The 26,461-nt window shown below is 38.8% G+C and overlaps 2 protein-coding genes across 2 annotated transcripts in view; one reads left to right on the forward strand and one right to left on the reverse strand.

The window, feature by feature from the left end:
* The window catches only part of eipr1 (EARP complex and GARP complex interacting protein 1), an 88,782-nt gene extending 79,724 nt beyond the window's left edge, over positions 1-9,058 (reverse strand). The window contains exons 1-2 of the mRNA XM_084743066.1: positions 8,829-9,058; positions 8,282-8,365 (exon numbers count right to left, since the gene is read on the reverse strand). Of these exons, the coding sequence (XP_084599192.1) occupies positions 8,282-8,365; positions 8,829-8,870 (126 nt within the window). The 5' untranslated portion in view covers positions 8,871-9,058. The remainder of the gene's footprint in view (positions 1-8,281; positions 8,366-8,828) is intronic.
* Positions 9,059-9,170: 112 nt separating this feature from the next.
* trappc12 (trafficking protein particle complex subunit 12) overlaps positions 9,171-26,461 on the forward strand; it is a 48,811-nt gene continuing 31,520 nt past the window's right edge. The window contains exons 1-3 of the mRNA XM_084742027.1: positions 9,171-9,214; positions 10,516-11,850; positions 16,015-16,131. Coding sequence (XP_084598153.1) covers positions 10,525-11,850; positions 16,015-16,131 — 1,443 coding nt within the window. The 5' untranslated portion in view covers positions 9,171-9,214; positions 10,516-10,524. The remainder of the gene's footprint in view (positions 9,215-10,515; positions 11,851-16,014; positions 16,132-26,461) is intronic.

Consider the following 26,461-nt stretch of genomic DNA (forward strand, 5'->3'; position numbering starts at 1 on the left):
TGCTCTTTACTTTCACTCTTAAACATAACCGTGAGTTCTACTGTTGATTTTTTACGATCTGATTTCACCAAACGTTTAAGAGATTTTTTTTTTTAAGAAAGCATTTTTCCTTCATCATCCTTGTCACTTTTCCATCAGGCTCTGTCCTTTAATTTTATCAAAAAAAATAGAGCCAACAGAGTGAAATGTGCAGAGAAATAATGCACAATATTGCACACTGTGCATGTCACATTCTCCAGCCTTTGCCACCTTTGTCTCAAGAACATTCAAGGAAACCCTGCATACTATTGCATGTTATTGTCATGCAGTGCCAAATTTCGATATCCAAGGAGTAAATCTCATCATCACTGAGCAAGTAAGCATCCAGCATGCTTGTACCAAGGTCTAACAATGGTGATGATTGACTTTCTAATGTTACACGTTAGAGGCAGGAAAAACACTATATTAGGACCAGAGACGGAGATCATTGTTTTGTTTTTTTACCAACAGCACCAGGTCTTTGAACAGTTGTTAAAATGGATTTGGCATAGGACAAATGTAGCGTTCAGGAACCTGTATCAAAGCCAATTTATCTGTACCAACACCAGTATAGAACATTTCTGAATGATGCACAGCCCTAGTTGTGCAGCCACGAAAACAGGGCCACTGACTTTATCCAGTGGATATGATATTCACATTAAATACTGACAGTGGTCTCTAAAACAAAGTAGTTTCTGTTGGTAAATGGTATGACTTTTCTTTTTTGTGGGTGGAGCTTAAGTGGAGGCAAAACAATTCCCTAAACATGTTAGCCAACACTAACAACAAAATACAAGCTCTTCTTCATAAGTACAGTCACTCACTCTCCAGGGCTGCGAGTTTTACTTGAAAAAGTTCACATTAACCAATGGGAACAGACTGGCCAACCCGTACAGGCTCACTCAGTAGATGGACGATGTTCCTACAATTGCCACAGGGCTGGGTAATTAGACAAATATATTGGATATCCGGGATTGGAGTCCATTGCCAGTTGTTTTTGCCATTTTATAGATACATATTTTTTCCCTGGCCTGCAGTGCTATTTATCCATCTAGATTATTTTGGTGTGAGTAGCTGAATTTTGGAGATATCAGCCATAATAATGTCTGCCTTCTCTCTAATATAATGAGACTAAATGGTGCTCAAAGCACTTCAAAAATACATTTGAAAAACCCAACAGCAATGTCTCCTTCCAGACATCATGACCCAGTTACTACAGATAATCCACACAGCCTTGTTGTGAGCAGTTAAATTTAGGAATTACTTCCTTTCTGCAGTAGAATTTACCAAAACTACTTTAGAATCTACCGAAGCTCCAACATAACAGCTCTGGTTTGTAATATCTATGGGGATCTATTGACAGAATATGGAAAAAAAAGGAATATAATATTCACAATTATGTTTGCATCAGAACTATGTTTGCGTTACCTGTAAGTAGAATTTTTATATCTACAGAGAGAACCCATGGAGGCCACCATGATTCTACAGTAGCCTAGAACAGACAAACCAAACACTGGCTCTTCATTGGGCCCTTTCACATTCTTTGTGAGCCTCGCAGCCATTGTACTTTCTCCGACATGCTTGGTAGGGAAGGGTGAGGCAACCGGTGTTCAGCTGGTACAACTTCACCGCTGGATGCCACTAAATCCTACACACTGGTCCTTTAAAGCAATCAGACCGATGAATAAACACCTTCATTACTACACAACTATAATAATTGTACTAAGATTAGATTTACGCTACTACTGAACAATTTGCCTCTGTGGTTTTCTTGTGTTTCGGCTCTGTGGACACGCCAGAGTGGAGGAAAGTGTTAAGAGGAGTATATTAAGCTACTGACAGTGTGTAATAAGAAAATCACACAGATCGACTGGGATGCATTGTCACCATTCCCAACAAGCTCCGTATTAGACTCGCTACACAAGACTTGGATTGAACTACGTCTGCATTCAGTGCCAGACCGTTTTCACACTGAAGGCTGCCAGAAAATAGGCTCGTTTTTTCAAGGCAGATCTCTCTCCCTCTCACTCTCTCTCCCTCTCTCTCTCTCTCTCTCTCTCAGAGAGCTAATTATTTCTCCCCCGTTTATAGCCAACTGTTTCTGTCATCTGTCTCTGTAATGACCTCTGCAAGATGTGCATGCATGCACACATACAGACAAACAAACACACTCACAGCACAAAGCACACACTAACACTCTCACACACAGACTTCTGCAGAGAAACCACGGATATGCACACACCACACAGATGCACGTACAACAGACCTGTCTATGGCGCTAGCTTAAGTTGATGTATGGGGGCCAGACTAAGGCTGTCTCTCATGAGCTATACCTGTGGTGCTGTGGTGTAGAGAGCGAACAATTAGTCAGTTGACAGAAAATGAATTCATAATTACATTCCTTTGAAAATCAATGTATTGGTTGAGTCATTATCAAAGAAACATGATAAACATTCACTGGTTCCAGCTTCTCAAAAGTGAGGACTGGCTAGTTATTCTTGTCTTACTTTATAGTAGGGCTGCAACTGACGATTATCTTACATAGTCGATTATTTTCTGGATTGACTGATTAATAGTTGTTTGTTTTAAAATGTCAGAAAATGTTGAAAAATGTCAATCAGTGTTTCCCAAAGCCTAAGATGACGTCCTCAAAAGTCGTGTTTCACTAACAACCCAAAGATATTCAGTTTACTGTCACAGGGGAGTAAAGAAAGCAGAAAATATGCACAGTTAAGAAGCTGAAATCAGAGAATTTTGACTTTGTTTCTTGTAAAAACCCGATCCATCGATTATCAAAATAGTTTGCAATTAATTTAGTTAATTGAGTAATCGTTGCAGCTCTACATCATAGCGAAATTACTCTCATTGGTTAGACTTGGGCTCTTGGAAGTTGTGATGACGACTGCTATGGTAGGAAAAATTTCACTGTTTTCTGATATTTTATAGAGCAAACAATTAAGTAAGAAAATAGCAGCAGATTAATCGAATATGAAGATATATGTTAGTTGCAGGCAGCCATATCTACGTCATTTATAAAACTTAAATGATCTGCCTGTTTGTCATTCCTAATGAGGCATCAGTTTTAATATTGGTATTTTGATAACTTTACTCAGTGGTTAGCTTAATGTTATTAAACTAATGTTAGCAAGCTACCTTCAATAAATAATATCAACCTATCTTTTGTAACGTCCAGCTATGATGGATAGCTTGCTAGTTTCAAAATGAATTCATGAATTTAAAAGGTAAAATCTGAAACATTTTCCTGCAGCAAACAATATAACATAATCCCTCTCAATCATCACTTACAACCTGCTAGTAGTGTGTGATGGTGGCTGTATCTGCAGACCCTGTCCTCTGCCTGTGTTTCTTTATTTTTGTGCTCTGGTCATTTGTCCAACTTGAAACATTGGTATTTAAAGTGACTGACCCTGATGTGTTCATGAACAGCTCGGACAAATCCTACTGACTCTACCTTTAATCAATAGTAATTATATAGCTAGATAGATTTTAGTGGAAGGACTTTTCGTTCTATCTCATGCAAATGCAGACGTTAGTCTGTCATCCTTTTTTTAATGCAAATTATGAAATTCTTAATAGATAAAATGACTGTACATTTTGCTTTTCACATGTGCAGCAGAAATTAATTAATATAATGATGATTATTAATAATAATTACAGGCAGCTCATGTTTTGGGAACACCAAAACACTGATGGTGTATATGGCGTAATAATACTGTGTTATTAGTAAACTTTTAAAAAGGGTCTAAAACTGTGGGTCTGGAACTACTGCATCTAGAACCAAAGGTTCTCTAGCTCTGGAGGTCAATGGTTTTGAGAAAGCTGCAGCAACACCGGACATCAAGCAATCGGCCCGTTTCAAACAGGCACATTTTGAACAGGCACTGCAAGTAAAAATAACAAACATTCACTGGTTCTGACCACTCAAAGATTTGCTGCATTTGTTGGTTTATATTAGTATTCATCAAATAACATTAATTAGTATTCATCAAAAAATGCTAGATTTTAGGCTGTTTGGAGAAACTGAACAAAGTGTGGATGTCAGCTGGGCCTATGGGAAACTATGATGGGCATGTTGTACTATATTCTGATGTTTTGTTATAAACACTTAATTCTTTTAGGACAGAAATTAACAATTATTTTTATGATTAGCTTCTCTTTTCAAACTATTTGTTATCAGAAATGTCAGAAAACACCAAAAAAAAAAAAAAAATCACAAATTCATGACATCTTTTCATCCTGCTTGTTTAGTTCAAGTAAGATATTTAATTAACAAAAATACAAACCAGACTAAAGCAGGAAATCCTCACATTTAAGAGGCTGGAAGCAGCAAATATATTTTCTTAGCGATTAATTAATCATCAAAATTTGTTTTCTAATAATTATTTTGAATCTAATTGTTTCAGCACTAACTTTATTAATAAGAAGATATTGTAAGATTAATCAATAATCAAAATATTGTTTAGTTGCAGCTCTGTTTTCAAGCCTTAAATCCAAGGCACACGTATAAACACACACTCCACAATAGCAAAGACAAAAATCCTAAGGCTATCATAAAACTAACAAATCAAACAAAAAACACAATAAAATCTGTGTAATTTTCTTGCCCAATGAAAAGGAACTAAGCACAGACAAATAAACATTGGTTTAATGGCAACCTTGGCTAGTGTTGCTTTAGGACTGGCAATTAAAAGTATGAATGGAAAATTTAATGAGCTACAGATTACCAGCAATACAAGGTTACACAACTTGTGAATTTGTGAATACTGCACTTGTTTTTTTCAGTTTTCCGTTATTTTGTTCTTTTATTGCTGCCAGAGTCAAATTTATTTAATTTAATTTATTTAATTCTTTAATATTTGACTTTTACTTGTCAATATAAATCTGCTGAGACAAATTCAGCCTTTTGTCTTTAAATCTTTTTCATGCTGAGATGACAAAAGTGGCCTTATTTTGTAATTATTTGAGTCCTTACGGTTCATATGCTGTTTTTAATGAACCTCAGATCTACAGAATGAGGGATTCCATGAAAAAGAAAGCAAACTAAAAGTAGGAAAGTAAATGTGCCTTTACAGAATCTTAATGGTTTTTAGTTTTTTTTTTTTTTTTTTCAATCTATTTAAACTGCTGTAACCACTGCTTATATTTTAAGGACTGAGCCCTATTGTGTATGATTACACCACCCTGCTGCACTCAAAGCCTGATTGCTTTGAAAAAAGTCAAAGGTGACCACAAATAAATCTGATGAGATTCAGAACCAATAGAGGTCTGAGGTTTTAGGCCAAAAACACTATGTGCTGAACTTCTCCAAACTTCCTCCAACTCATTGATGATCAAGAGGCTAAACTCATGTCATCATGTTGACCCACATCAAGCTCTCCTCCAAAAACTTAAGAATCATCTCTGACTCTCATTTGAATCTTAAAACTCAAATGCGATGTGAAGAGGTTGTTTGGTCAGGCTTTTAACATTTAACAGATATTTGAAAAGCAAATCTGTCTGCTTCTGTCAGCCTACATTCACTCATAGGTGAATGTGTGACTGATAAAGTGTGTTAAAATGTGCTGAGTTGCTCCTCAGGCTCTGTGGGGCTCAGCTTTTCCTCCCTTGTGCTGTTGGCTGGCAAACATGGGGATCTGCAGCCAATCATGGCCCACCTGAGGGTGTCTTATGGGTGCATTCCAATACCCATACCATACCAGTTTGGATGCCAGAAAAAGATTTAGTATGTCAAAAATACAGAGTATGTCCCTATGTCAACTGCAGTGCGCCAAAATTACCAGAATGTCCTGCTGCATCTGGTCAGAATTTGCAAAGACTATTCACAGTCCTCTGAACAACAGATGATTCATTACAATGACTGAACCACAGAGAGAGCACTGACCAATGAGAGCTCATTAGCTGCATTCCCAATCACATACTTTATTTTAAACTTAAAATTTCTTGCTTTGGACTGTGACAGATGTGTGAGCAAGAGACTCAAACTTCAAGGTGCAATGTTATGATGAAGTAAAATGTTCCAGTTACTGATGCATGATACGGAATTTTTCCAGTAGATTCTGATAGCCAATAAACATGTGCTTCTTATGGTCGATTCTGATCATTTCACATTTGTGTATTTTAAAATGAATTTCATATAACCTGTAGTTTATGTACACCTGAGGCTAAGAAAGTCTAAGTTTGCTGAAGAATGATGAATTATGAATTATTCATGAATTTAATTTTGAGTGTTTAGTTAACTTGTGCCCTAGCCTTTTCCTTTTTATAATTCATCTTTCCCTAATGGTTTATAATCAGACCTGTATTATTGCTTTCAAGGGTCTTTGCTACTCGCCTTGGTTACATGTCACAATGATACCTCACATTTTGAAAAAAATTAAGTATGAAAAGAAAGTCTAAGATGTTCTGAGCAAAGATGGATGATCTAATATTCCATTTAAAGTTAATCAAAACACTCCAGTATACTTTGGCTTTTACAGAGAATTTTGCCCAAGAATTCTGATTAACTGCTTTGACAATCTGTCAAAACAGATATTAGAATAGCTGAGACTGATTGTCTTACTGATATAGATCGATATAGCTGGACAGGCCAATATTGTATTGACTGATAATTTATTGGCACAAATAGTTATCATGCAGGCCTAGTTAAAAAGGTATGGAACACATCTCTGGCTGTCTAGGCCTCTTGGTCACTGGTGTTACCTACACTCAGGGTGTTTGAGTATTTTAAGCTTTTGGTCAGGACCTAGTCTGTAGCTCCTTTGTATGTTGGTGCTTGGTTACTGACAGAAAAATAGTCATTTGGTTTAATTTTAATTAGAATTATAACTTCTTTTTGGAAGTTTAGTTAATATTGTCGTTTTATTTCTACTTAGGGTTTGTTATTTTGGTAAAGGCTCTCCCTGATGTTACAATTAATCTTCCATATTTGCATTGAAGCTTTAAAATACTGAATAAACTCACTGTTCATATTCTTAATTTAGTTTTGTTTCCTCATTCTCCTCCGGATCAACTCAGAGTCATTAAATCCTCTAACAGAAAATTGATATTCTTATATTTTTTATTTGAGGAGGTGTGCATAAGACTGACATGAGCACAAGCATGACATCACAGTCATGAACTTGAAGGAGTCTTTATTAAGGTTTATGACTGCTGTCATTAAGTTTCATTTGGCCAAATATGTCATTTTTAATCCAAACGTAAAGTTTGGGTTCCCAAACAATGTCAACTCTGTATTAAAAATTAGATAACTGACTGAATGGCACTTAATGACAACAGTCATAACAGAGTCCTAATGTTCATGACAGGTGTCATGTTAGTTTTATGCACAACTCTTCAAGAAAGTGTTACAAAGTTATACATTACCGATTTCATCCTGCCTAAATTACTCTAATTCATTTCACTCTATGCTAGATGTTAAACTACTGTGAAAAAGAATTTCATCATCTGCAACTGATTAAAAATGTAGCTTTTTAATTTAGCAGAACTTTTTTACTTGAGACCTTGTGACCTTGAAAACATTGGTTGAAAGCAAAGAAAACTGACAGCCCCTTCTATATCTTTTGAACAGTATTTTATAATAAGCTAAAAACACATCTTTTAAACTTAGCTTTTAACTGATTAAAACAATTTGGGGTGGCTTCTTCTCTTAAGCTGAATTTGACCCACATGTGGGTTAGGGCTGCAACTAATGATTATTTTCATAGACGATTAATGGTACAATTATTTTTTTGATCAATGGATTAATAGTTATTTGTTCTGAAATGTCAGAAAATGTTGAACAATGTCAGTGTTTCCTAAAGCCCAAGATGACATCCTCAAATATTTAGTTTCACTCATAACCCAAAGATATCCAGTTTACTGTCAGAGAGAAGTAAAGAAACCAAAAAATATTCACATTTAAGAAGCTAGAGTCAGAGAAGTTTGACTTTTTCCTGGAAAAAAAACTCAAACCAATTAATTGATTATCAAAATAGTTGGCAATAAATTTAATAATCTTTTAATCACCGCAGCTCTAATGTGGACTTAAGATGGTATGGTGTGATTTTATTATCATATACTACAGAGCAAAAGAGGTGCAGCATCACCTCTCTCAAGAAGAATGGTCATGTGGTAAGATATTTCCACAATGTTTTATTATTATCAAAACACAAAAAAAATGCAAGGGGACACAAACTACTACTATATACTAAATTAGCAGAGCAGGGGGTGGTATGAGATGTCTGTCATGAACTGTATTTCCTACCTGGTTGTCAAATTTCAGTGACTGTGTGCCCACAAGGAAACGAATGGCATCAGTCTCAGCTGTCTGGGCAGTAAGTGCTCGTGCCTGCAAGGAAGATCCAAAGACATAACTATCAGTTCACATATAGAACCAGGTATAGAATAGTATAGACATTTCTCACAGCAGCCATTTTAACATGAAATTGCTGAGTAAAAAGTAAATGCAAGTGTTACCAGTTATGCTAATTAAGGTTCCATTCAGGTCAAACAGAGTTAGGGGGCTGCCATTGTGGCTCACTGCAAAAGGCTCTGCTACAGTAACTAAATGGAACGAGACTTTAATTAGCATCACTGGTACACCTGTGTTTACCCTCCTATCCGTAAAAAAATGTATTGAACATGTAAACAAATTATTGATATAGTAACACCCTCCTCTATGCAAACTAACACAGTGACATAGACTAGAATGGCTGGGGAATGCTAATAACACAAACAGAACAGAGCTAGCTTTCACTCACACACAAGTAAACAGTGATGAATGGTGTGGCAGTGGGAGCAGCAATGTGTACCTGAAATTCGAGACCATAAATGACAGGGGCGTCGTCCTCCATTTTTCAGTGTGTTCCCAGACTTTGTGGTCTCTAAGCTTAAAAAAAAAAACGTCGTCGCACGCTTAAAACGCTTTAAAATATTATAGCGTTGATACGTACTGCACATAACACAACATAGCAGTTGCACTTCCGCGATTGCAGAACGTAGAAATATGAAGCCTCCGACAAAAATACGTAACATCGGCCATGCAACGCTGTTTACGCATTTAAAAATACGTAGACGAAATCAAGAATACCAAAAACCACGGCGGCATTAAATTTGTCCGCTCTGGAATACCGTACTTGTAGCTTCCATGTAGAGCTGCGCATGCGCGTTAGAGTTCTATCTGTCAGTCTGCAGTAAGGTAAGAAAACATAATCGTATTTGGGTTGTAGTTTTTTATTTGTCGTCTGTCATTGATGTGAATAGCACGGCAGTATGTTCCGTGCCTTTGAAAACGCGGACATCTATGACTGAAGCATTTATGTGACATTTGTACCCAGTTGTTCAGGTAATTTAGCTTACGATAGACAACCGGCTAATGTAGCATTAGCAAGATAGTCAGTAACTTAGCAAATAGACAACAATCCTCTGATATACTGTGTAACACCTTTATCATGACAGGAGTTAGAGCATCAATAAAGGGCAAGATATTGATTTGTTCTCTATTGTTGTAGTTCACTGATGACGATAAGAGGTTGCAAAAATTAGCCTTTGAATCGAATGACAGGAAATCCCCAAGAAAGATGCTATACAGCACAGTGGTGGAAGAAATACTGAGATCCCTCACTTAAGTCGAAGCATAAATACCACATTGTGAAAATACTCCACTACAAGTAAAGGTTGTATGCAAAAGTATGTCAGTATTATCAGCAAAATGTAGATAAAATATAAAAAGTAAAAGTATTCACACTGTGCAGTAAAATGGTCCCTGTCAGTGTTTTACCATCATATTACTGCTGAATTAATGTGTGTGTTGTACTAATTTTACAGGTGAAGATTGAACGATTGTGTATTTTATTCGACAGCAATAATCATATTCCATATTTCAAATCCATATATCATATGCTTAATTGCATCACTGTCCTATGACACCCATGTCACTCTAAAGAGTCAACTTTTCATTGTATCAGAAAAGAAGCCCTGTTTTCAGCTTTGTGATGATCATTTTCCCACTAATGCAAGAAGGTTTTAAAGAGTTTTAGAAGAGAATATTCTCCACCCATAAAGGAACACTTAATCTGCATCACTGTCATTCAAATTCAACACATTTGGATATTTTTAGAGGTTTTCACTTGACAGGAAGGTATTGACAAATTGCCATAGTGGCACATCTGCATATTTGATTTGGCATAGGTTTTTTTTACATTGGATGCTTTTCCCGCTTTCCTGATGCAACCTCCATTTATGCAGGTAATTTGGGAATGCACTGACTTGTGCACATCAGAAGAGTTAAAAGTAGAATTCAGGACAGTTGTGGGACACTGAGGAAAAAAGTACATTCTATGTCCTGAGTACAGTATTTAAGTGAATGTACTAATGTACATTTCACCACTGCTATACAGTGTTGTATAAGAAACAGAGTATTGGTCAGTCACTGTTGATATAACATTAAATGTAAATGTCAAATGTTGATGTCTTTTATTGCTGTGTTTAACTTTCCAGAGCAGTAAGATGGATAGTGGGGAGGCTCCTGCTCAGCGGCCAGTCACCTTGGACATCACAGTGGAAGATGTAACCAAGGAAGCCCCGGATCCTCCGGAGCCGACCTCCAGTCAGACCCCTTCCAGAGAGAGTGCTGTTCCCCAGCAAGACAGCATCGACCTCGGCGGGGAGTTTGCCACTCCTCAAGAGGACAGTAGTGCTACACCTTCAGAGAGCCTGATGGACAAGCTCAACGACCAGATGATGGAGAGCGTAATGATTTCTGACTCACCAAATAACAGCGAGGAGGATGATGTAGCTCCTATTGACTCCTTTCTGGATGCAGGAGATGATGAGGAGGAGGAGGAGAATGCACGAGAGCTTTCAGGCGACAAAGAGGAGCAAAGTGAAATTGGACAGAACACGACTGAGATTACAGTTACAGTGGAGGAACAGGAGAAAAGCGGTCCTGAGGAGGAAGCAGAAGAGGACACAAAGGAGCAGACAGATGCAGAAGAGCAAGTCACAGCCAGTGTTTCACCTCAAGGAGACATCCAGAGCCCGTCTGATGGAAAAGGTGAGGAACTAGCACCGCAAGAAGTTAAAGGGACAACTCCAAAAGACGAGCCTGTACCGGTGTGCACCATATTCAGCCAGGGCACCCAGCCCAAGTCTCTGGTGCCTGACGGCTTCCAGCCCACCCTCATCAAATCCCCCAGCTTCAGCATGGGGAGTGGTGGTGGCAGCTCTGAGGCAGTGACCCCCAGCAAGCTTACGCCCCCCCTCGTGTGCCAGCCCAGCCCCAGCCTCAGTAAGTTCTTCACTGACAACGGACAGGCCAACCCAGCCTCCGACTTCTTCGATTCCTTCACGGCCCCATCCTCCTTCATCTCAGTCTCAAACCCAAATGCTGATATCCCTCCTGGCCCAAGCCCAGCGCCCATAGCTCCCACCCCTGAGCGCCAGCTCTCGTCCACCTCCTCCTCCATCTCCACCCCTGGAGGAACTCTAGACTCTGGCGCACCCACCCCTAGCTCAGTGTTTGCCCCTGCCCCTACTGAAACCACCACCAAACCCCAGCCTCCTCCACCCCAAGCAGTCCCAGCTCCGACCCCAGCCCCCACCTCAGCCCCTCAGCCACAGCCCTTCAACCAGCTCCAGGCCGTGTTCTCGGGAAGCGATGACCCGTTTGCGACAGCGCTGAGCCTGAGTGAGGTGGACCGGCGCCATGATGCCTGGCTGCCATCTGAGGAGACCAGGAAGGTGCTGATCTCTGTAGCCACTCAGCAGTTTAACCCAGCCTACATAGAGACCAACAGACTCACCATGCCTGGACTCAAGTTTGACAACCTGCAGGTAGGACAAACACAGACAAAAATTTATTATACAAGTGTCTTTAGAAAGCCCTGGGAGCAATTTGTCCTGTGCAGCACTGGGAGTAACACTAGTAGTCTCTGGAAACAATTGTATTTCTTTGTGTCTCTTTAAGAGTAGCCTTCAAAAACAATAACCCTCTAACAAAATAACCCTCATGATGTCATCTGATTTATTTTTTATCTATTTATTTATTTATTTATTTAATTGGATCCCCACTGGCCACTACCAAAGTAGGAACTACTCCTCCTGGGGTCCAAACAAGTAAACATTAGATCACAATGGACAAAATTCAAGGCAAAAAGAGACAAAACAACACAAAACTACAATAACCAATTAACAACAAAATCAACGCCAATAAAACAACCAGTGACTACAGTGGCATCATGTTGCTGCATTACATCTAAAAATAGTCAGTGGGGCATTTCATTCTGCTCAAAGTAATATTAATATCACTAAAAGCAGCATATAATGTAACTAAGAAAATTAAGTGAAAATAAAATGATAAACGTCCAGGAAAGGTCCTCATTAATGATCATTAGTCAGATACTATGGAGCAAAACATCTAACATGTGATGATGTCATGTCCAGGCAGATTCAAAAGAAATAAAAACAAAATAAAATACATTAAAACACATATCATCAAAGTATTAAAAGTAGTACAGTAAAACAGCTTTTTATACACTTTATTTATAGAGTTTTTTCCATTTATCCAACAAGATATTAACTTAACATAGGCTACAATCTCATAGTATCAGTATGTACAAAAAGATAAGGAACACTGGAAAGAAACGAAAAACAAAAGGAAACAAAAGAAAATTCACATCGTAGCATATTTAAGCATTGATTGGACAGACCACCTGTAGAGTTATGAGTTCATTGTTCCAGTCCAAGTGAACTATTCGCTTCTAATTGGGTTCTAGGATTTATAAAATCTCTTAATGGAGCCGTTGAAGGTACGTCAGATTTTTTCCAGCTTGATGTTCTGCATCACATCTTTGATCCACTGGTTGTGTGATGGAGGGGTTACACCCTTACATGTAAATAGAACTGAACGTCTATAGCTCATAGAGAGGGGAAGGCAATGAACTTCTGTAAGTGAGCAGGGAGACTGGAATCACCTGGAGCTGAGAATACCAAAAAAATACCATACATCTTAAGTTTTGGGCAAGACCACAACATATGGTAGATGATCACTGGGGTCTGTTTACACTGGTCACATACAGGGCTTAGGTTTGGGAATGTTTCACAAGATTAGCCATGAAGAGTTGTGGCTAGTGTAGCGCTTTGAACTGTATTAAAGTCTGTTTGTCTTTAGTCTACTGAAGAGGAATCAGCCTTAGAAAGAGTCTAAGAAAGACATTTTGACCATTCCTTTTTTTAAAAAAAACAAATAAATTGTCTTTGTTGAGCCTCCCAACTTTGTGAAAGTGCAATCAAAGGCTTATTGTTGGTTTTGAATTATGTATAATGAAACTATGAAACTATTTTGAGTTACTGTTATACGCAGTTGTGTTGTTTAAACCGTCTAGAATATTGCTGCAGTTCGCTCAGAATCCGCACATAAATGAGAATTTTTTCTACTCAAAACAAACAGCTCTCTCTCAAAAAACAGAAAGAAATTGAAGTTATTTTCGTTTGAAAAAACTCAATTCCCTTTTTAATTTGATACCACCTATGTGGCATTAGTTGCTTTTTAGACCAAGTTTGATTCAACATATTTCTGAGAGCACCAGACAAAAACAACAAGTAGTGCTAAACTCTGCTGAAAATAGCTGTAATGAAAGGAATCTCAGTCTCCTGAAAAGAAGAGAAAGTATCTTTAGGTCAGTTTTATAACAAATATGATTGCAACATTTCTCTCTCTATACTTTCCGAGTCAACATTCGGAGTCTAACAACAACAGATCCTTCACTGGATAATGTTGGGCTTTAAGAGTGAAAGAGAAATGTCCCACATTTTACCCCACACAACTATGTAATAAGAACGAACATCAGTAATGTGACAGCAGGTCGTGTTTTTAGCAAGTTATATGAGAAAAGTCACTGAATTTATATGTGAAAAGTCATAACTCGGTCACTCATTCCTACTGATGCTTCATCGCACTTTCCCCTGGAAAACAGGGTTTGTTTTAGGCAGCTCGAGCCAAGTATAGCCATTTATATGTGGAAACGTCACAAGCTTGTCAGTGGTCTGTACCGACTCTACGCCACTCTCCCCCCAGACAAAAGCGTTGGGAGGTCCCGCTGTTTGCCAGCGTAAAAAAACCCACAGATCTCAACATTGGGGTGAATATATCAGATTCTGGTTATTGATGATAACGTAAAGTTTCCACAACACAAAGCTCAGGACTTTTTTCCATTTTTTTAATACACTTGGGATGCTTTTAAAATGGCGGGTGTTCCTGGACCAAAACTGGAATATAGAATAGACGCTATGGGGGTCTAGAGGGTTAAATAAAAAGAAAAAGGCAAATGCTTCTAAAATTCTCTCCCAAGGTGAGATCTGAAACAGCAACTATTATCATTATGATATTAAAAGTTAAGATGACGTGAGAAATGCTTTTTTAACTCCTTTAGATCACATACCTGGTCTTTGTGCACCTATTTAACAAAATATGCCAAAAAATGCAAAAATCTGTTTCTTGGTATTCTTATATCAAAATCTAATCATGAAATATGATGTGTGCTTACGAAGGCTTGAACCAGTTTCAACCATTAACATCATGACATCAACCAATCAATCGATCTTAAAACTTTAGCAGCACAGAGCTAAGATTCATTTGTTAGCTAGCTAGCAATTGCATGACACGCCCACTTTTCAACATTTAAATCTAATTCCTCCCAGTGTTACGTCCCACCTGCCAGTGCTGTTTCGTCTGGACTTCAACTGCAACTGAGGATTATTTTCAATAAGGAGTAATCGTCTTATTATTTATAGACAAAATGAAAATGACCATCACAAGTTTTGAGAGCCCACAGTGATGCTTTGCTTTGTTTACTCCAGCCAGCTGTCTAAAACCCATAAGTATATCATGTAAATGTTCATAAAACTCGTCTGAGAACCTCAAACGTGAGAACTTTTTTTGCTTGACTAAACAACCAAATTGATGATCAGAATTGCAGCTGATTAATTTTCTGACAACCAGCTCATCAATTAATTGATTAATTGCTTCAGCTGTTGTCATATTAGTTGCAGCATTCGGCTCCAATCAGAAGGTTTGGACGTATTTTCTGTGAACACTGCTGGAACCCAAGGTAACTTCATGTTAAGGATGGAAGCATTACAAAGCAGTTTTTGTGCATTGTTTTCAGAATATTGACTTAATACTTAAAAGACATTCTGTCTGCACATGTTGACTGACATATTATGTCAAGAACTTTATTAGCCATAGACTCCACCTCCATCATTCTGATTTTTTAAACAGATTTTAACATTATAAAATGTTTTTCTGTCACAGTAGTTTCAGTCAGACCCCTCGCCTTCTCTGGCACTATACATATTGTGGCGACAGCTGTCATTTGTCTGTAAGCGCACACACGCACCCTCCTTGCTCCCGGGTCACCATATTGTGTCTTTTCTCTCATAAACATCCTTTGAGCTCCTTCAACTGCAACATTTATCCGTAATAACAACGCTGATGAGACATCAATTTACTTATTTATTCAATTGAATCTTATGGTGTGCGTCCACCTCCCAGCTCAGATTGTGTTCATTATCCCCTCAGAATGTGTTTGAATGCCTGCTTGAATAAATGAATAAAAATCAAGGATTTTTTTCCCCGTCATCTTGGTGTTTTTCCCCCCACTAAGAGCCAGTTTTCAGCAAACAAATTAGATCCACTCTAAAGCTGGATTAAAGAAAGCATTTTCAGCAGTCTGTTTTTTGTTCTGTTCCTGTTTGGGCTGGATATTGTTTTATTGATTGTATTTCTGTCCAAACCGAGGGATGTCCAGATCAAGTTTCTTTGCCCCCAATCTATGTTATTTAATGTAGAGTAACTACCAATAAGGAGCCACTATCTGATTTTAAATCTCCGGCTCTGATTGTAAATACCAGCATGACAACTCTCAGACCTCTTGCTTGTACAGTTTTGTTCTGTTCTTGCGCATGATGTTAACTTTGTGTTTGTGTGTTTGGCTGCAGGGTGATGCTGTAAAAGACCTAATGCTTCGTTTCCTGGGAGAACAGGCAGCAATGAAGCGTCAGGTCCTCACCGCCAACTCTGTGGAACAGTCCTTCGCAGGCCTCAAGCAGCTCATCGTAAGTCACTCACTGTACTTAATGTGTATGAATAATTTGTTCATGTTCTCTTCTGAGGTTCAGAACATCATTCACTGTGCGACGGCAGGCAGGGCTGCACAATTAATTCAAATATTATTGAAACTGCAGTATGGTAAGTGCAATATCCTAATCGCAGAAGCTGCAATTTTTTTGATAAAGGTAAAATGTGTCACAAAACAGCACTATGCAAGCAAATATTATGTCCTGGCCTACAAATCTTGTTCTCCAGACGTAAGGAAACATGTTTGTTTGGTTCAGACTCCAGGAAATCATCATTATTTTTAATAGATTTTCAGTGAAAATGAAAATTGTGATGCAAAAATGATCATTTCCGTACGATCATTGCCATATTGTGCAGCCCTAATGGCATTCTGACATGAATAAAAAGGTCAAAACGAAATCACCACCTCTACTGTTGGATTATTTACGCCCATTTTTGCTAATATATTTAACTGCATGCAAATCACGCAATTCATTTTCGTTCATTTTTGACCCTGGAAACAGCTGCTGATAAAACAATCACCCCTCAATGTCCACTTACACACTTGTGGAGGAGCTTTGAGTTTTATCACACGGTCTTCATCAGCAGATGACTTTTGCTTACGGTAGTTGTCACAGACAACGTTTTTCAGCATCTACATTTCCATGACAGCTAAGCTATGGTTGAACTCCACAACAAGTGAGTCATGGGAAATATGTTATGGAATATAATATAATTATAAAAGTGTAAAGTAGGAAAAAAGGTAACTATTCAAGTAAAGTACCTTTAAAAATCACCAAGCAGGGTACAGGAGTAAATGTATTTAAATACTTTCCGCCACTGGCCGGAGATCATATCAGCTATCGATAATTAAAACTAATTCCATTAGTAAATTGATGGCAGGCCAAAACAAAACTTCAGGAGTTGCAGTCTTCCAGTTAAACTTTCTTTAATATTATATCAATGATTTAACCTTATCAATTTTTTATTACTATTTTAGATAATATATTTTTGAACAGGGCTGTACCAAATAATCCAAAGCTTGGAGGCTTTATTCATAATGTTGAAATTTGAATTCTAAGTGTCTAATTTTTAAGTAACAAAATATTCTGCTGTACCCTGCATTTGTTTGAGTGTAGAGCCACAGCAGTTTATCAATGCATTGATTATCAATCAATTATGAAATTAATTGCCAAGCATTTTGATAATTGATTGATCAGAGTACATTTTTTTCAGAAAAAAGTCAAAATTCTCTGATTTCTGCTTCTTAAGTATGAATACTTTTTGGTTTCTTTCCTCCTCTCTGAGATTAAACTGAATATCTTTAGGTTTTGAGGAAAACATTTGAGAAATTTGAGGACGTCATCTAGTGCTTTGGGAAACACTGATTGACATTTCTCACCATTTTCTGACATTTCAAAACAAACAACTGTTAATCGATTAATCTAGAAAATGACAGATGAATTGACTGTGAAAGTAATCATTAGTTGCAGCCCTGTTGTAGTGCAGCCTGTCAAAAATGGCTGGTGAAAAACTGTACTGCTCCTCTGCTTGCCGCACACAGGAAGACGACACCTGTCATAACGGAGCATTGTAGCAGCAATCTAACATCACCATGAATTACATTTATGTTGATGAAACTGATAAGTTATCTTCATCCAAGAAATTTAATTCAATGACAGAAACAAACTCATTTAAACCGATGAGCCACTTTATTCATATTGGGATTTCAATGACAGTGACAACTAGGGCTGCAGCTAACAATAACGTGATTAATCTGTCAAATATTTTCTCGATTAATCGATTAATTGCTGTTTGCCTGTGAAATGTCAGAAAATGATGAAAAATGTTGATCAGAGTCCAAAGTGACGTCCTCAAGTGTCTTGTTTTGCCAACAACAGCCCAACAATGTTCAGTTTACTGTCATAGAGGAGTAAAGAAACCAAAAAATATACACATTAATAACCTGAAATCAGACTTTTTTTCTTGAAAAATGACTCAATCATTGCAGCTCTAATGACAACAAAGATTCAGAGGTTCATTTGAAACTTCAGTAGAAGCTTCAAAAAAAAAAAAAAAAAGACATTTGGTACAACCCTATTTTTGAGCCAGGGCCTTTTTTTTGGATTATATAGCACATGAAGAGTAATGTGCGATTTAGGGCAAGGACTGTGAGAATCAGTATCCACAGATATATCAGCAATATTAAAGGACTCAGATCAGGATCGGGGCCAAAACAACTTGATCTGGACTTGTATAATAATAATGCAGTATTGTTAAATAGGACAGAAGAAAAACAAACACATAAGAAAAGAGAGCAGTCTTGTGGCGGGCTACTCCACAACTCAGTGTACCAGATAACAGCAGACTCTCCAGTTTCTGATTCAGTGACTTCTGCTGGTATTCATGCATGTGCGGCGCAGCAGGTGCTGTTTGCGTACATTACTTCACTTTGTGGAGGTAAATGACAGAGCCACTGGTAGGTTACCACAGTTTAACATCCCGTGCTTTCTGCAGCTTGTTCTGACCTTCTGACAGCCAGCCTGTACAGTCAGTGATTTTAGTGAAATTGCTGGGTGGTCAGGCCTCAGCTGACGGCAAACAGTGAATCACTCGCCTCCTTTCTCTTCATATTACAGTCCTCTGCTATTCTTCTGCCGAGCATAAAAATGCGTCTTTCTTTTGCGACCGTGCAGTCTCAACTCATTCCCTCTCCTGCTGCCATCTATCTATCTCCATCTCTCCAGCCCTCATGCGTTCCCTCCATCATAATTTCTGACCCACAGATGACCCTGAGAGACAGTTGTTATTTAAAACATATGCACAGCGGCAGCAGACAGTGTGATGGAGAGAGGGGAAAGAGGAGAGGAGGAGGGGAGGGGTGGAGTGGAGAGATGGAGAGGTGGAGATCCACTCGGCTCACAAGTTCTTTTCTCCTGCTGTGCCCATGTATTATGCATGGGACTGCTGTGCATATTTCAAGGGCCTTCTGGACTTGGGTGTATATATACACAGACACACACACACACACACAAGATGGTACTTTCAGCTTGCAGTCAACTGCACTATATGGTGGAGGTGAGCGCGCGTGTGTGAGAGGATCATACGCTGTCTGCCAAATGGTGTGGGTGGCTCCCTAGAGCAAGAGGCAAAAGAAAGGAGAGAGTCAGAGAGGTAACGTAGGCCTACAGGAGAGATGTCAAGGAATGACAAGCGAAAAAAAGAAAGGGAAGGCAATGTTGTGTATGAGAGATGAAGAGGCAGAAGAGAGCTTCACCTGGCCCTAAGCGCATACACGCACACACGCACGCACACACACACACACACACACACACACACACACACACACACACACGTTTTACTTTGGAATGTGGAGACCCCTCTGAATTGATTTCTTTACTATCATCTTGAATATTTGTAGTAAATGAACAAAGTGTGGGCATCAGTATCTCTTGTATCTCGTAAACATAAGACGCAGCCCTCAGCAAACTTTTTACAAGTATTAATACATAAAAAATCTGTTAAATGGATACATGGAATAATTAATAATTATTAATATACATTTAACAATTTAATAAGTAACTCAATTATTTCTCGTGAGTTGTCATTAAAATTATTAGCGTTTGACATTTAGTCAATCTGTCCAGGAAGCTGCGACGTCGCAGTTGGAACAATGAACTCAAATTCAGCAAATGCCTGCGACTTCTGCACGACTTTGCAGTTTTGTCCAATTGCTGCAACTTTTCCTCAAATTTGACCAAAAATAGTAGCTTGTCGGGAGTTCCACCGATCATAGAAGTCCCATAACCAAAAGTCATACGTGTACATCACAATGAACTGACTCAGTTTTTTTACTTATTTATTTATTTATTCATTCTGTCTTTTTTTCTTTTTATTTTGTTATTGGCACTGAAGCAACAGTTTGTCTTTGTTACTGACATTCATCAATGCTCTGTGCCCTTTTATATTTTATAATTTTGTGCCGTTTTGACTGAGTTTGAGCCCCCCCCCAGTGCACTTCATTTATAAATGAAAAAATAAAGTATATTATAAAGTACATTTTGTTAGGATTTTTGTAATCCTGAGTCTTTTTAGTAAGATTACTTGAAACATGACTACTCACAGCAGGAGTGTGGTTTTATTCTCTGTGCAACAAGTTGCCTTTTAATGAATTATACAAATTCTTTCATTCTTTTTTTGGCAAAAGTCAGCAAAATCCTGGAGGGACTGTTGTGATCATTATAAAGGAAACACAGTACAAAATTTATGCCTAACTAACTGGTTTGTGTCAGTGGACATCCACAGTGACTCCTGATTATGTTGAGTGCAGATCTTTGGCTATCAGACTGTTTTTCTTTACCTTTTCCATGTTGGGCGAAGTCTTCTGACATTTGCTTTGCTCTCTGGTTGGCAACAACAAGAAGCTGCTGTTTCTACTCCAACTCCAAGTGGAAATGTGCAGTGTGGTTTTGCTTCTGTGTGGTTGTGTTTCTGATACACTTGTTTGGCACAGCTTGCAGACTCCTGACTCAGACACTTTTTTTGCTTAAATTCTGTTAAAGTTTCACTTTTAACTGGAAATGTTTTCAGTTAGTTTAATGCTGTGAAAGTAAAGCCTAACGTCTTACCTTTCAGGTGAATATTGTTTTAACCAGTTTTGTCCTGACCAGATTTGTCTATCATCTGTGATTTTAGTGGTGAGCGTGGCTTGTCCTGACTTGACCACTCTTATCTCCTTGCTGAATCCTGCCGGTGTTCCAGGGGTTTGGGGTTTTTCATGAGTTGGCCAAATCAACATCAGTGCTGGACATCTGTGGCCGTACTTCCGTCTTGCACAATAAGATAACTTCCTTAAAAAATATCCAAATTATGTAGTTAAGGTTTAAGCAGTGCAGTTAAAATACATACGCACTTTTAGGGGAAGGGGGGAGCGTACCCAACTGCAAAGTAAGCATTCTTACTAGAGCTTTAATCAGCCTGAAAAGTTGAGCCCAAAAAAGGCCCACACCTGACAAAATTGTGTCTGAGCCCAACCCAAACCCGTCTCTACAGCCCAACATTTTTCTTCCCTCTATGTACCAAACAGTAGAAGTTTTCAGTGACAAAGACAATACATGCAGTGAACTGGAAGTGGCAATGAATTAACTGGGGAAAAAAAAAGAAAGAAGAAAATTAAAAGAAATAAATAAATAAAGTACAGCCTGAACCCAGTATGAGACTGTGAGAAATAAGGCCTAACCTGACCCAAACCTGTCGGGTCCTGTCGGGTCCGGTCGGGTTCAGGCACAGATCTCAAGCTGTAATTCTTAACTGCTTTATCTGATTATAGTCAGTTTAATTAGATGTGTAAATGTCCATGAACACATATGAAATTTCAATTTGATATGTAGATTCTATTAATTGAAGACAACAACTATTCTTGCAGAGAGGCTGTAATCAAGCTGGATGAAACTGGACCATGGACCCCCGTTTTTTCTGAGGAATCCCCTATGAGTAATTTTTTGTTTTTTGTGTCAGGTTTGAAAATAATAAAGTCAATCAATCATCAGACTAGTACCATGATGAATTACAAAACAACCAACCGTATTTCTTCACTTCTGGTTCTAATTTACAAAGAATGTGATAAAGTTCAAATATTTCATTCCTCCTTTGTTGTGGACCCCCTTCAACCCACTCAAAGACCCTTGTCGATCCCCTGGACCCCAGACCCCAGTGTGAAAACTATTGTTCTACTACTGCTCTATTGTATCATCAACCTGCATTAATACCCTTATCTTTTTTTCTCTATATCATTTTTTGCTTGGAATCTATGCAAGACAACATCAATTGCTAAATGAAACAACATTTCATTTTCATATGTTTAAGCAATGTCATATAGATACATGGAAGAAACATTCCTAATAGCATTACCAATGTCTGGAAAGGCTTCATTTATATAGACTTTACATACTATATTTGTGTGAAATACTTTAGAGCTGCAACAGCTAGTCCATTTATCGATTGAAAGAAAATTAGTTGGCAGCTTTTTTTTTATCAATTAACCATTTGAGTCATTTTTCAAGCAAAAATGTCAAATGTTGGCTGGTTCTAACTTCTTAAATTTCAGGATTTACTGCTTTTCTTTGTCATTTATGACAGTAAATAAAGAGTCTTTGGGTTTTGGACTGTTGGTTGGACAAAATAATCTATTTGAAGATGTCAGTTTTGTCACAATTTCTTGACATTTCTTATAGACTCAACGATTGACTATGAAAATAATCAGCAGATTAATTGATACAAAAAAAAATAATCATTACTTGTAGCCCTAGAATATTTAGTCACCATGATATATTCTACTTCATGCCTTATATTGCTAATCAGCACATGATGTCATCAGGCCTTCACCACAGAGGTATCACCAAAGATTTTTTTAAATCCAGGAAAAATCCTCTAACTTGATACTTGTGATCCTTGAAAGGAAACTCTCTCTGCCTCTTACCTCACATGGACTCCAAAGGTCAGAGTCGGCTGCAGAGCAGCTCTCTTGCTGCTGATTGAGATTCAGTGTCCTGCTCGACAGCACTTCAACAGGGCTACGATCGCTGGCACAGAGATTGAACCCAGGGCCTCCAGCCGAAGAACAACACCTCTGCTCGCTGTGTCACCCAGCGTGGAGCCAACAAACCCTAATAAGGAGCTCGGCTTGGTCTTGATCAGAGCAGCCCCCGTGTGGTGTGACGGCTTCGCTGACATAATAATCATTGACTGAGTCACTCCCACTGATGAATGGATCTGACACCATCTGCCTTCTCCATCTACTACCATCTACTTGCATTCAAATGATTTACTTGCCAATGAATTATAAAATTTCCAAACTTCTATGATCAAACAAACTCGTAGATCAAAGCTGTCGTAGGTGATGTAGCTCACTGAGCTGGGAGGGGCGGTTGAAGTTGAGAAAATGACGATTTGCTCAAGCCGAACATTTCCACACACGGAAGTGGAAAATGTCACTAAGTATGCAGCCATTAAAAGTATAGCCGGGTGCAGCTTGATGTTTATCAGTCACATAGAATCTGGGACTGCTGATCCCTTACTTGACAAGTCAGTGGTGTCAGGTACTTTACTTGTATGTGTTTACGCACTTTAAACACATTTTATACTATTCTGTACTTGTTGTCAGCTGTGATCTTCCTTCATGTGTGTCCTTGTGCTTGGATGAAGCTGGTAGTCAGTTCATGGAGCTTTATTCTGCTGTGTGGCATCAGTCTGCGTGTGTTGTAGCTCTCCGCTATGAGCTGGCAGCATGAGTCATGCTGCAGAGCCAGATTGTGACTGCACCCACTGCCACCGCACACTCCCTCTGTTCATACGTATAGTAGACGCACAAGTGCACTATGTACACGAATGCACGCTGAATACGCTCAGTGCCAGAGAAGAAGGCGTCCTCTCTCCTTTCTTTCTTTGTCCGTGTCTCTTTTCCCTCATCTGGTGAATGTGGACATCACTCAGTCTCTGCAGGAGAGCTGCTATTACACATAGATACACACTCAATACTTCTTTCTGATGAATGTACAAGACTTCACATGCTTTTGTCAGACATACTGTAGCAATGCAATATACTGCTGTGAAGGATCTGTAGAAATTCCTCAATACTTCCTCGGGAAAACACTTTGACCACAGCACTTCTCTGCTTTTACAGAAACTGTAAAAAGAACTGTATGAGTTAATATATGTGCAACACCACTAGGGTTGCAGTTATTCTCTCAGTTATTCTCTTGCGCGTGGATCTAAAGAGCAACAAAGACAAGACAAATTAGTCCGTTGTGTGTCACTATACAACAACGATGACGCCATATGAGGTGATGGACGGGCATCATTATCTGTGCGACAGAAGGACATTTAACTCTGTCGCTCTGTCATATGCTTTCTTTTGTAACTCTGTAGCTGATGTGTTGAAGCACAATAAACAAAAACAAACTTGTTTACAGCTGAAAATGTTTAAAAGTAGCTGCTGAAATAAAATAATAATAAAATGTAAAATGTGAGTAACTCAATCAATCTGAAATGCAACAGCAGCAACAGCAAGCCTCGCCCACAAAGTTCCTGTACTTTTGGAAAGTAGTACCCCATGAGCAGGGACTTTTTAGAGGGTAAAATAATGTCTCTGGAACTTATTTTAGACACTGATCCATGTGGTGAAAACACAGTTCCTCCAAAGGTACATATTTGATTTGGCATTTTGGCTTTTCCTGACACAACGCTCCCTGTTTATCCAGGCTTGGGACTGGTAATTAGGAATACACTGGTTTGTGCAAGCATAGTGGCTGGGGAGCAACCCGATGATTCTTTCCCAAGGCCACTTCGACCTGTGTCGACAACCCTGTTGTCAGTAGACGACCTGTCCTACTTCCTGAGCCACAACCGTCCCATTTCTTCTCTCCATTATTGTTTTATGTTAATTGTTTGGGCTATAAAATCAAAAGTGCATATAAAATGCTCATCACAGTTTCGCAGAGCCCAAGGTAGCATCTTCAGATTGCTTGTTTTGTACAACCAACCATTAAAAAACCCAAAGATATTCAATATACAATGATATACAACAGAAGATTAGAAAAATTCTTACATTTGAGACGCTGGAACAAGATAATATTGGGTGTTTATGTTTGACTGTAATAACTAATCAATCAGATTTTTGTCAATAGATTTTCTGTTGTTTGAAAAACTGATTAATCAACCATCATTTCAACCATAAAAAGTATTTTTAAATTAAAATAGTTCACAGAATAAGAAAAGTGAGAAAATGCCGTATGCTAAATGCTAAAACACGGTACTTAAGGACATGAAAAATAAGGCTTGGATCTGTAGCTACTCTGGATTGCGACTTGGGTTTAGTTTGGTGTTCGTACTCAGGCAGCAGCATCTGCATATGAATGTAAAATCTGTTTCCATTTGTAGTCCGGTTGCAGTCCAAGTTGTATTGACCAATCACATTTGAGCATGCTTTGGTTGCAGCCAAGTAAACAATTTGTGTGGACAGCAAAAGAGGCAGATCGCATTTGCCAGAATGCAATCTTGAATCCCCCTTGGTTACATCTGATGACGATTTAGCTTTTTTTTAAACTTTTCTGCATTAATTTGCATTCATTTATTTGTATTTATACATTTACATCTGAAGTTGCTAATTGAACTGTAGATAAGAACTGGTGCACGAAAGAGGAACCCCTGAAACACTGGCCATACCCCAAGAGGCCAAATCATTGTCAGGCAATAGCAGATGGGTTCCAAAACTATGGTGGCATGTCTAGAAACATTACAATTCAGTTAGTGTTCATATAGACATTTTCTATTGACCCTCATCTACCTCTGATCTTTGTTTTTTTTTCCTGATCTCATCCCGTTTCCATTCCAGGCCAGTCCATACCAAATGCTACAGTGATACTGGCCCACATATCCTACACGAGTCCCAGTCTGATCATGCACAGTTTCGATTTTTGCATTTGATCATTCAGTTGGTGTTCTGTTTGTCAATCAGGTAAGCAAAATTTGTCCAGTTAACATGAACTGAGTGGACTGATGCCGAGCTTTCTGTTGACTGTTGGCTCTTTTAAATTACTGTTTGTAGTGACGCCCTCTCATTCAGTCATCTGCAGTCCTGCTGGTAACATTTTACTCACGAACAGAATTCCTGACATCTGGAAATGTGGCCACATTGATGTAACCAAGTCTCACAGAAACATGGCTTCTTTACAACCTGTTTGATTGTCTGACTGATTGTGTTTCTTGGCCTGTCTGACTTGGATGTAGCTTGTCACCTTGTCCCAGATCTGCCACCACTATGTATAAGTGGCAATCAACCAGAATCTGTCTTTTTTCCTTTGCAGTTTTGGGAAGTATTCATTTTAGAAAACATTTGTTACTTAGGCTGGATGTTATGAACTGAGTTTGCTTGGCTGTCCTGGCTTCCCCTCCACTTCTCTCTTTGTCTTCCCTGTGACCTCTGTGGTGTGGTCAGCAGTGGGCTAGTCTCTGGATCAGCACCACCCTGGGCTGGCCTCATCTGTCTCTCTCATTAGCGATTGCCCCCCCCTTCTCTCCTCCTCTCTCCCTCTTTCCCTCCTTCTCCTTCATCTCTGTCTCTTTCTCCCCTCCCTCTGTACTATCCACCAGAGACTCTAACCTCTCTTTCCTCCCACAGTGTGATGCCGTCTGGGCCAGGGGCCAGCATATAAGTGTGTGTGTCTGTGTGTGTGTGTGAGAGAGAGAGAGAGAGACCCACCTTGGCTGGGTCAGACAGACACACCCCCATAATCACTGCAACGACCCAGCTGCTGCATCGCACTTTGATAT

Source organism: Lutjanus erythropterus, chromosome 18 (assembly GCF_056507025.1).
Source record: "Lutjanus erythropterus isolate fLutEry1 chromosome 18, fLutEry1.hap2, whole genome shotgun sequence".
In the NCBI taxonomy this organism is placed as follows: Eukaryota; Metazoa; Chordata; class Actinopteri; order Lutjaniformes; family Lutjanidae; genus Lutjanus; species Lutjanus erythropterus.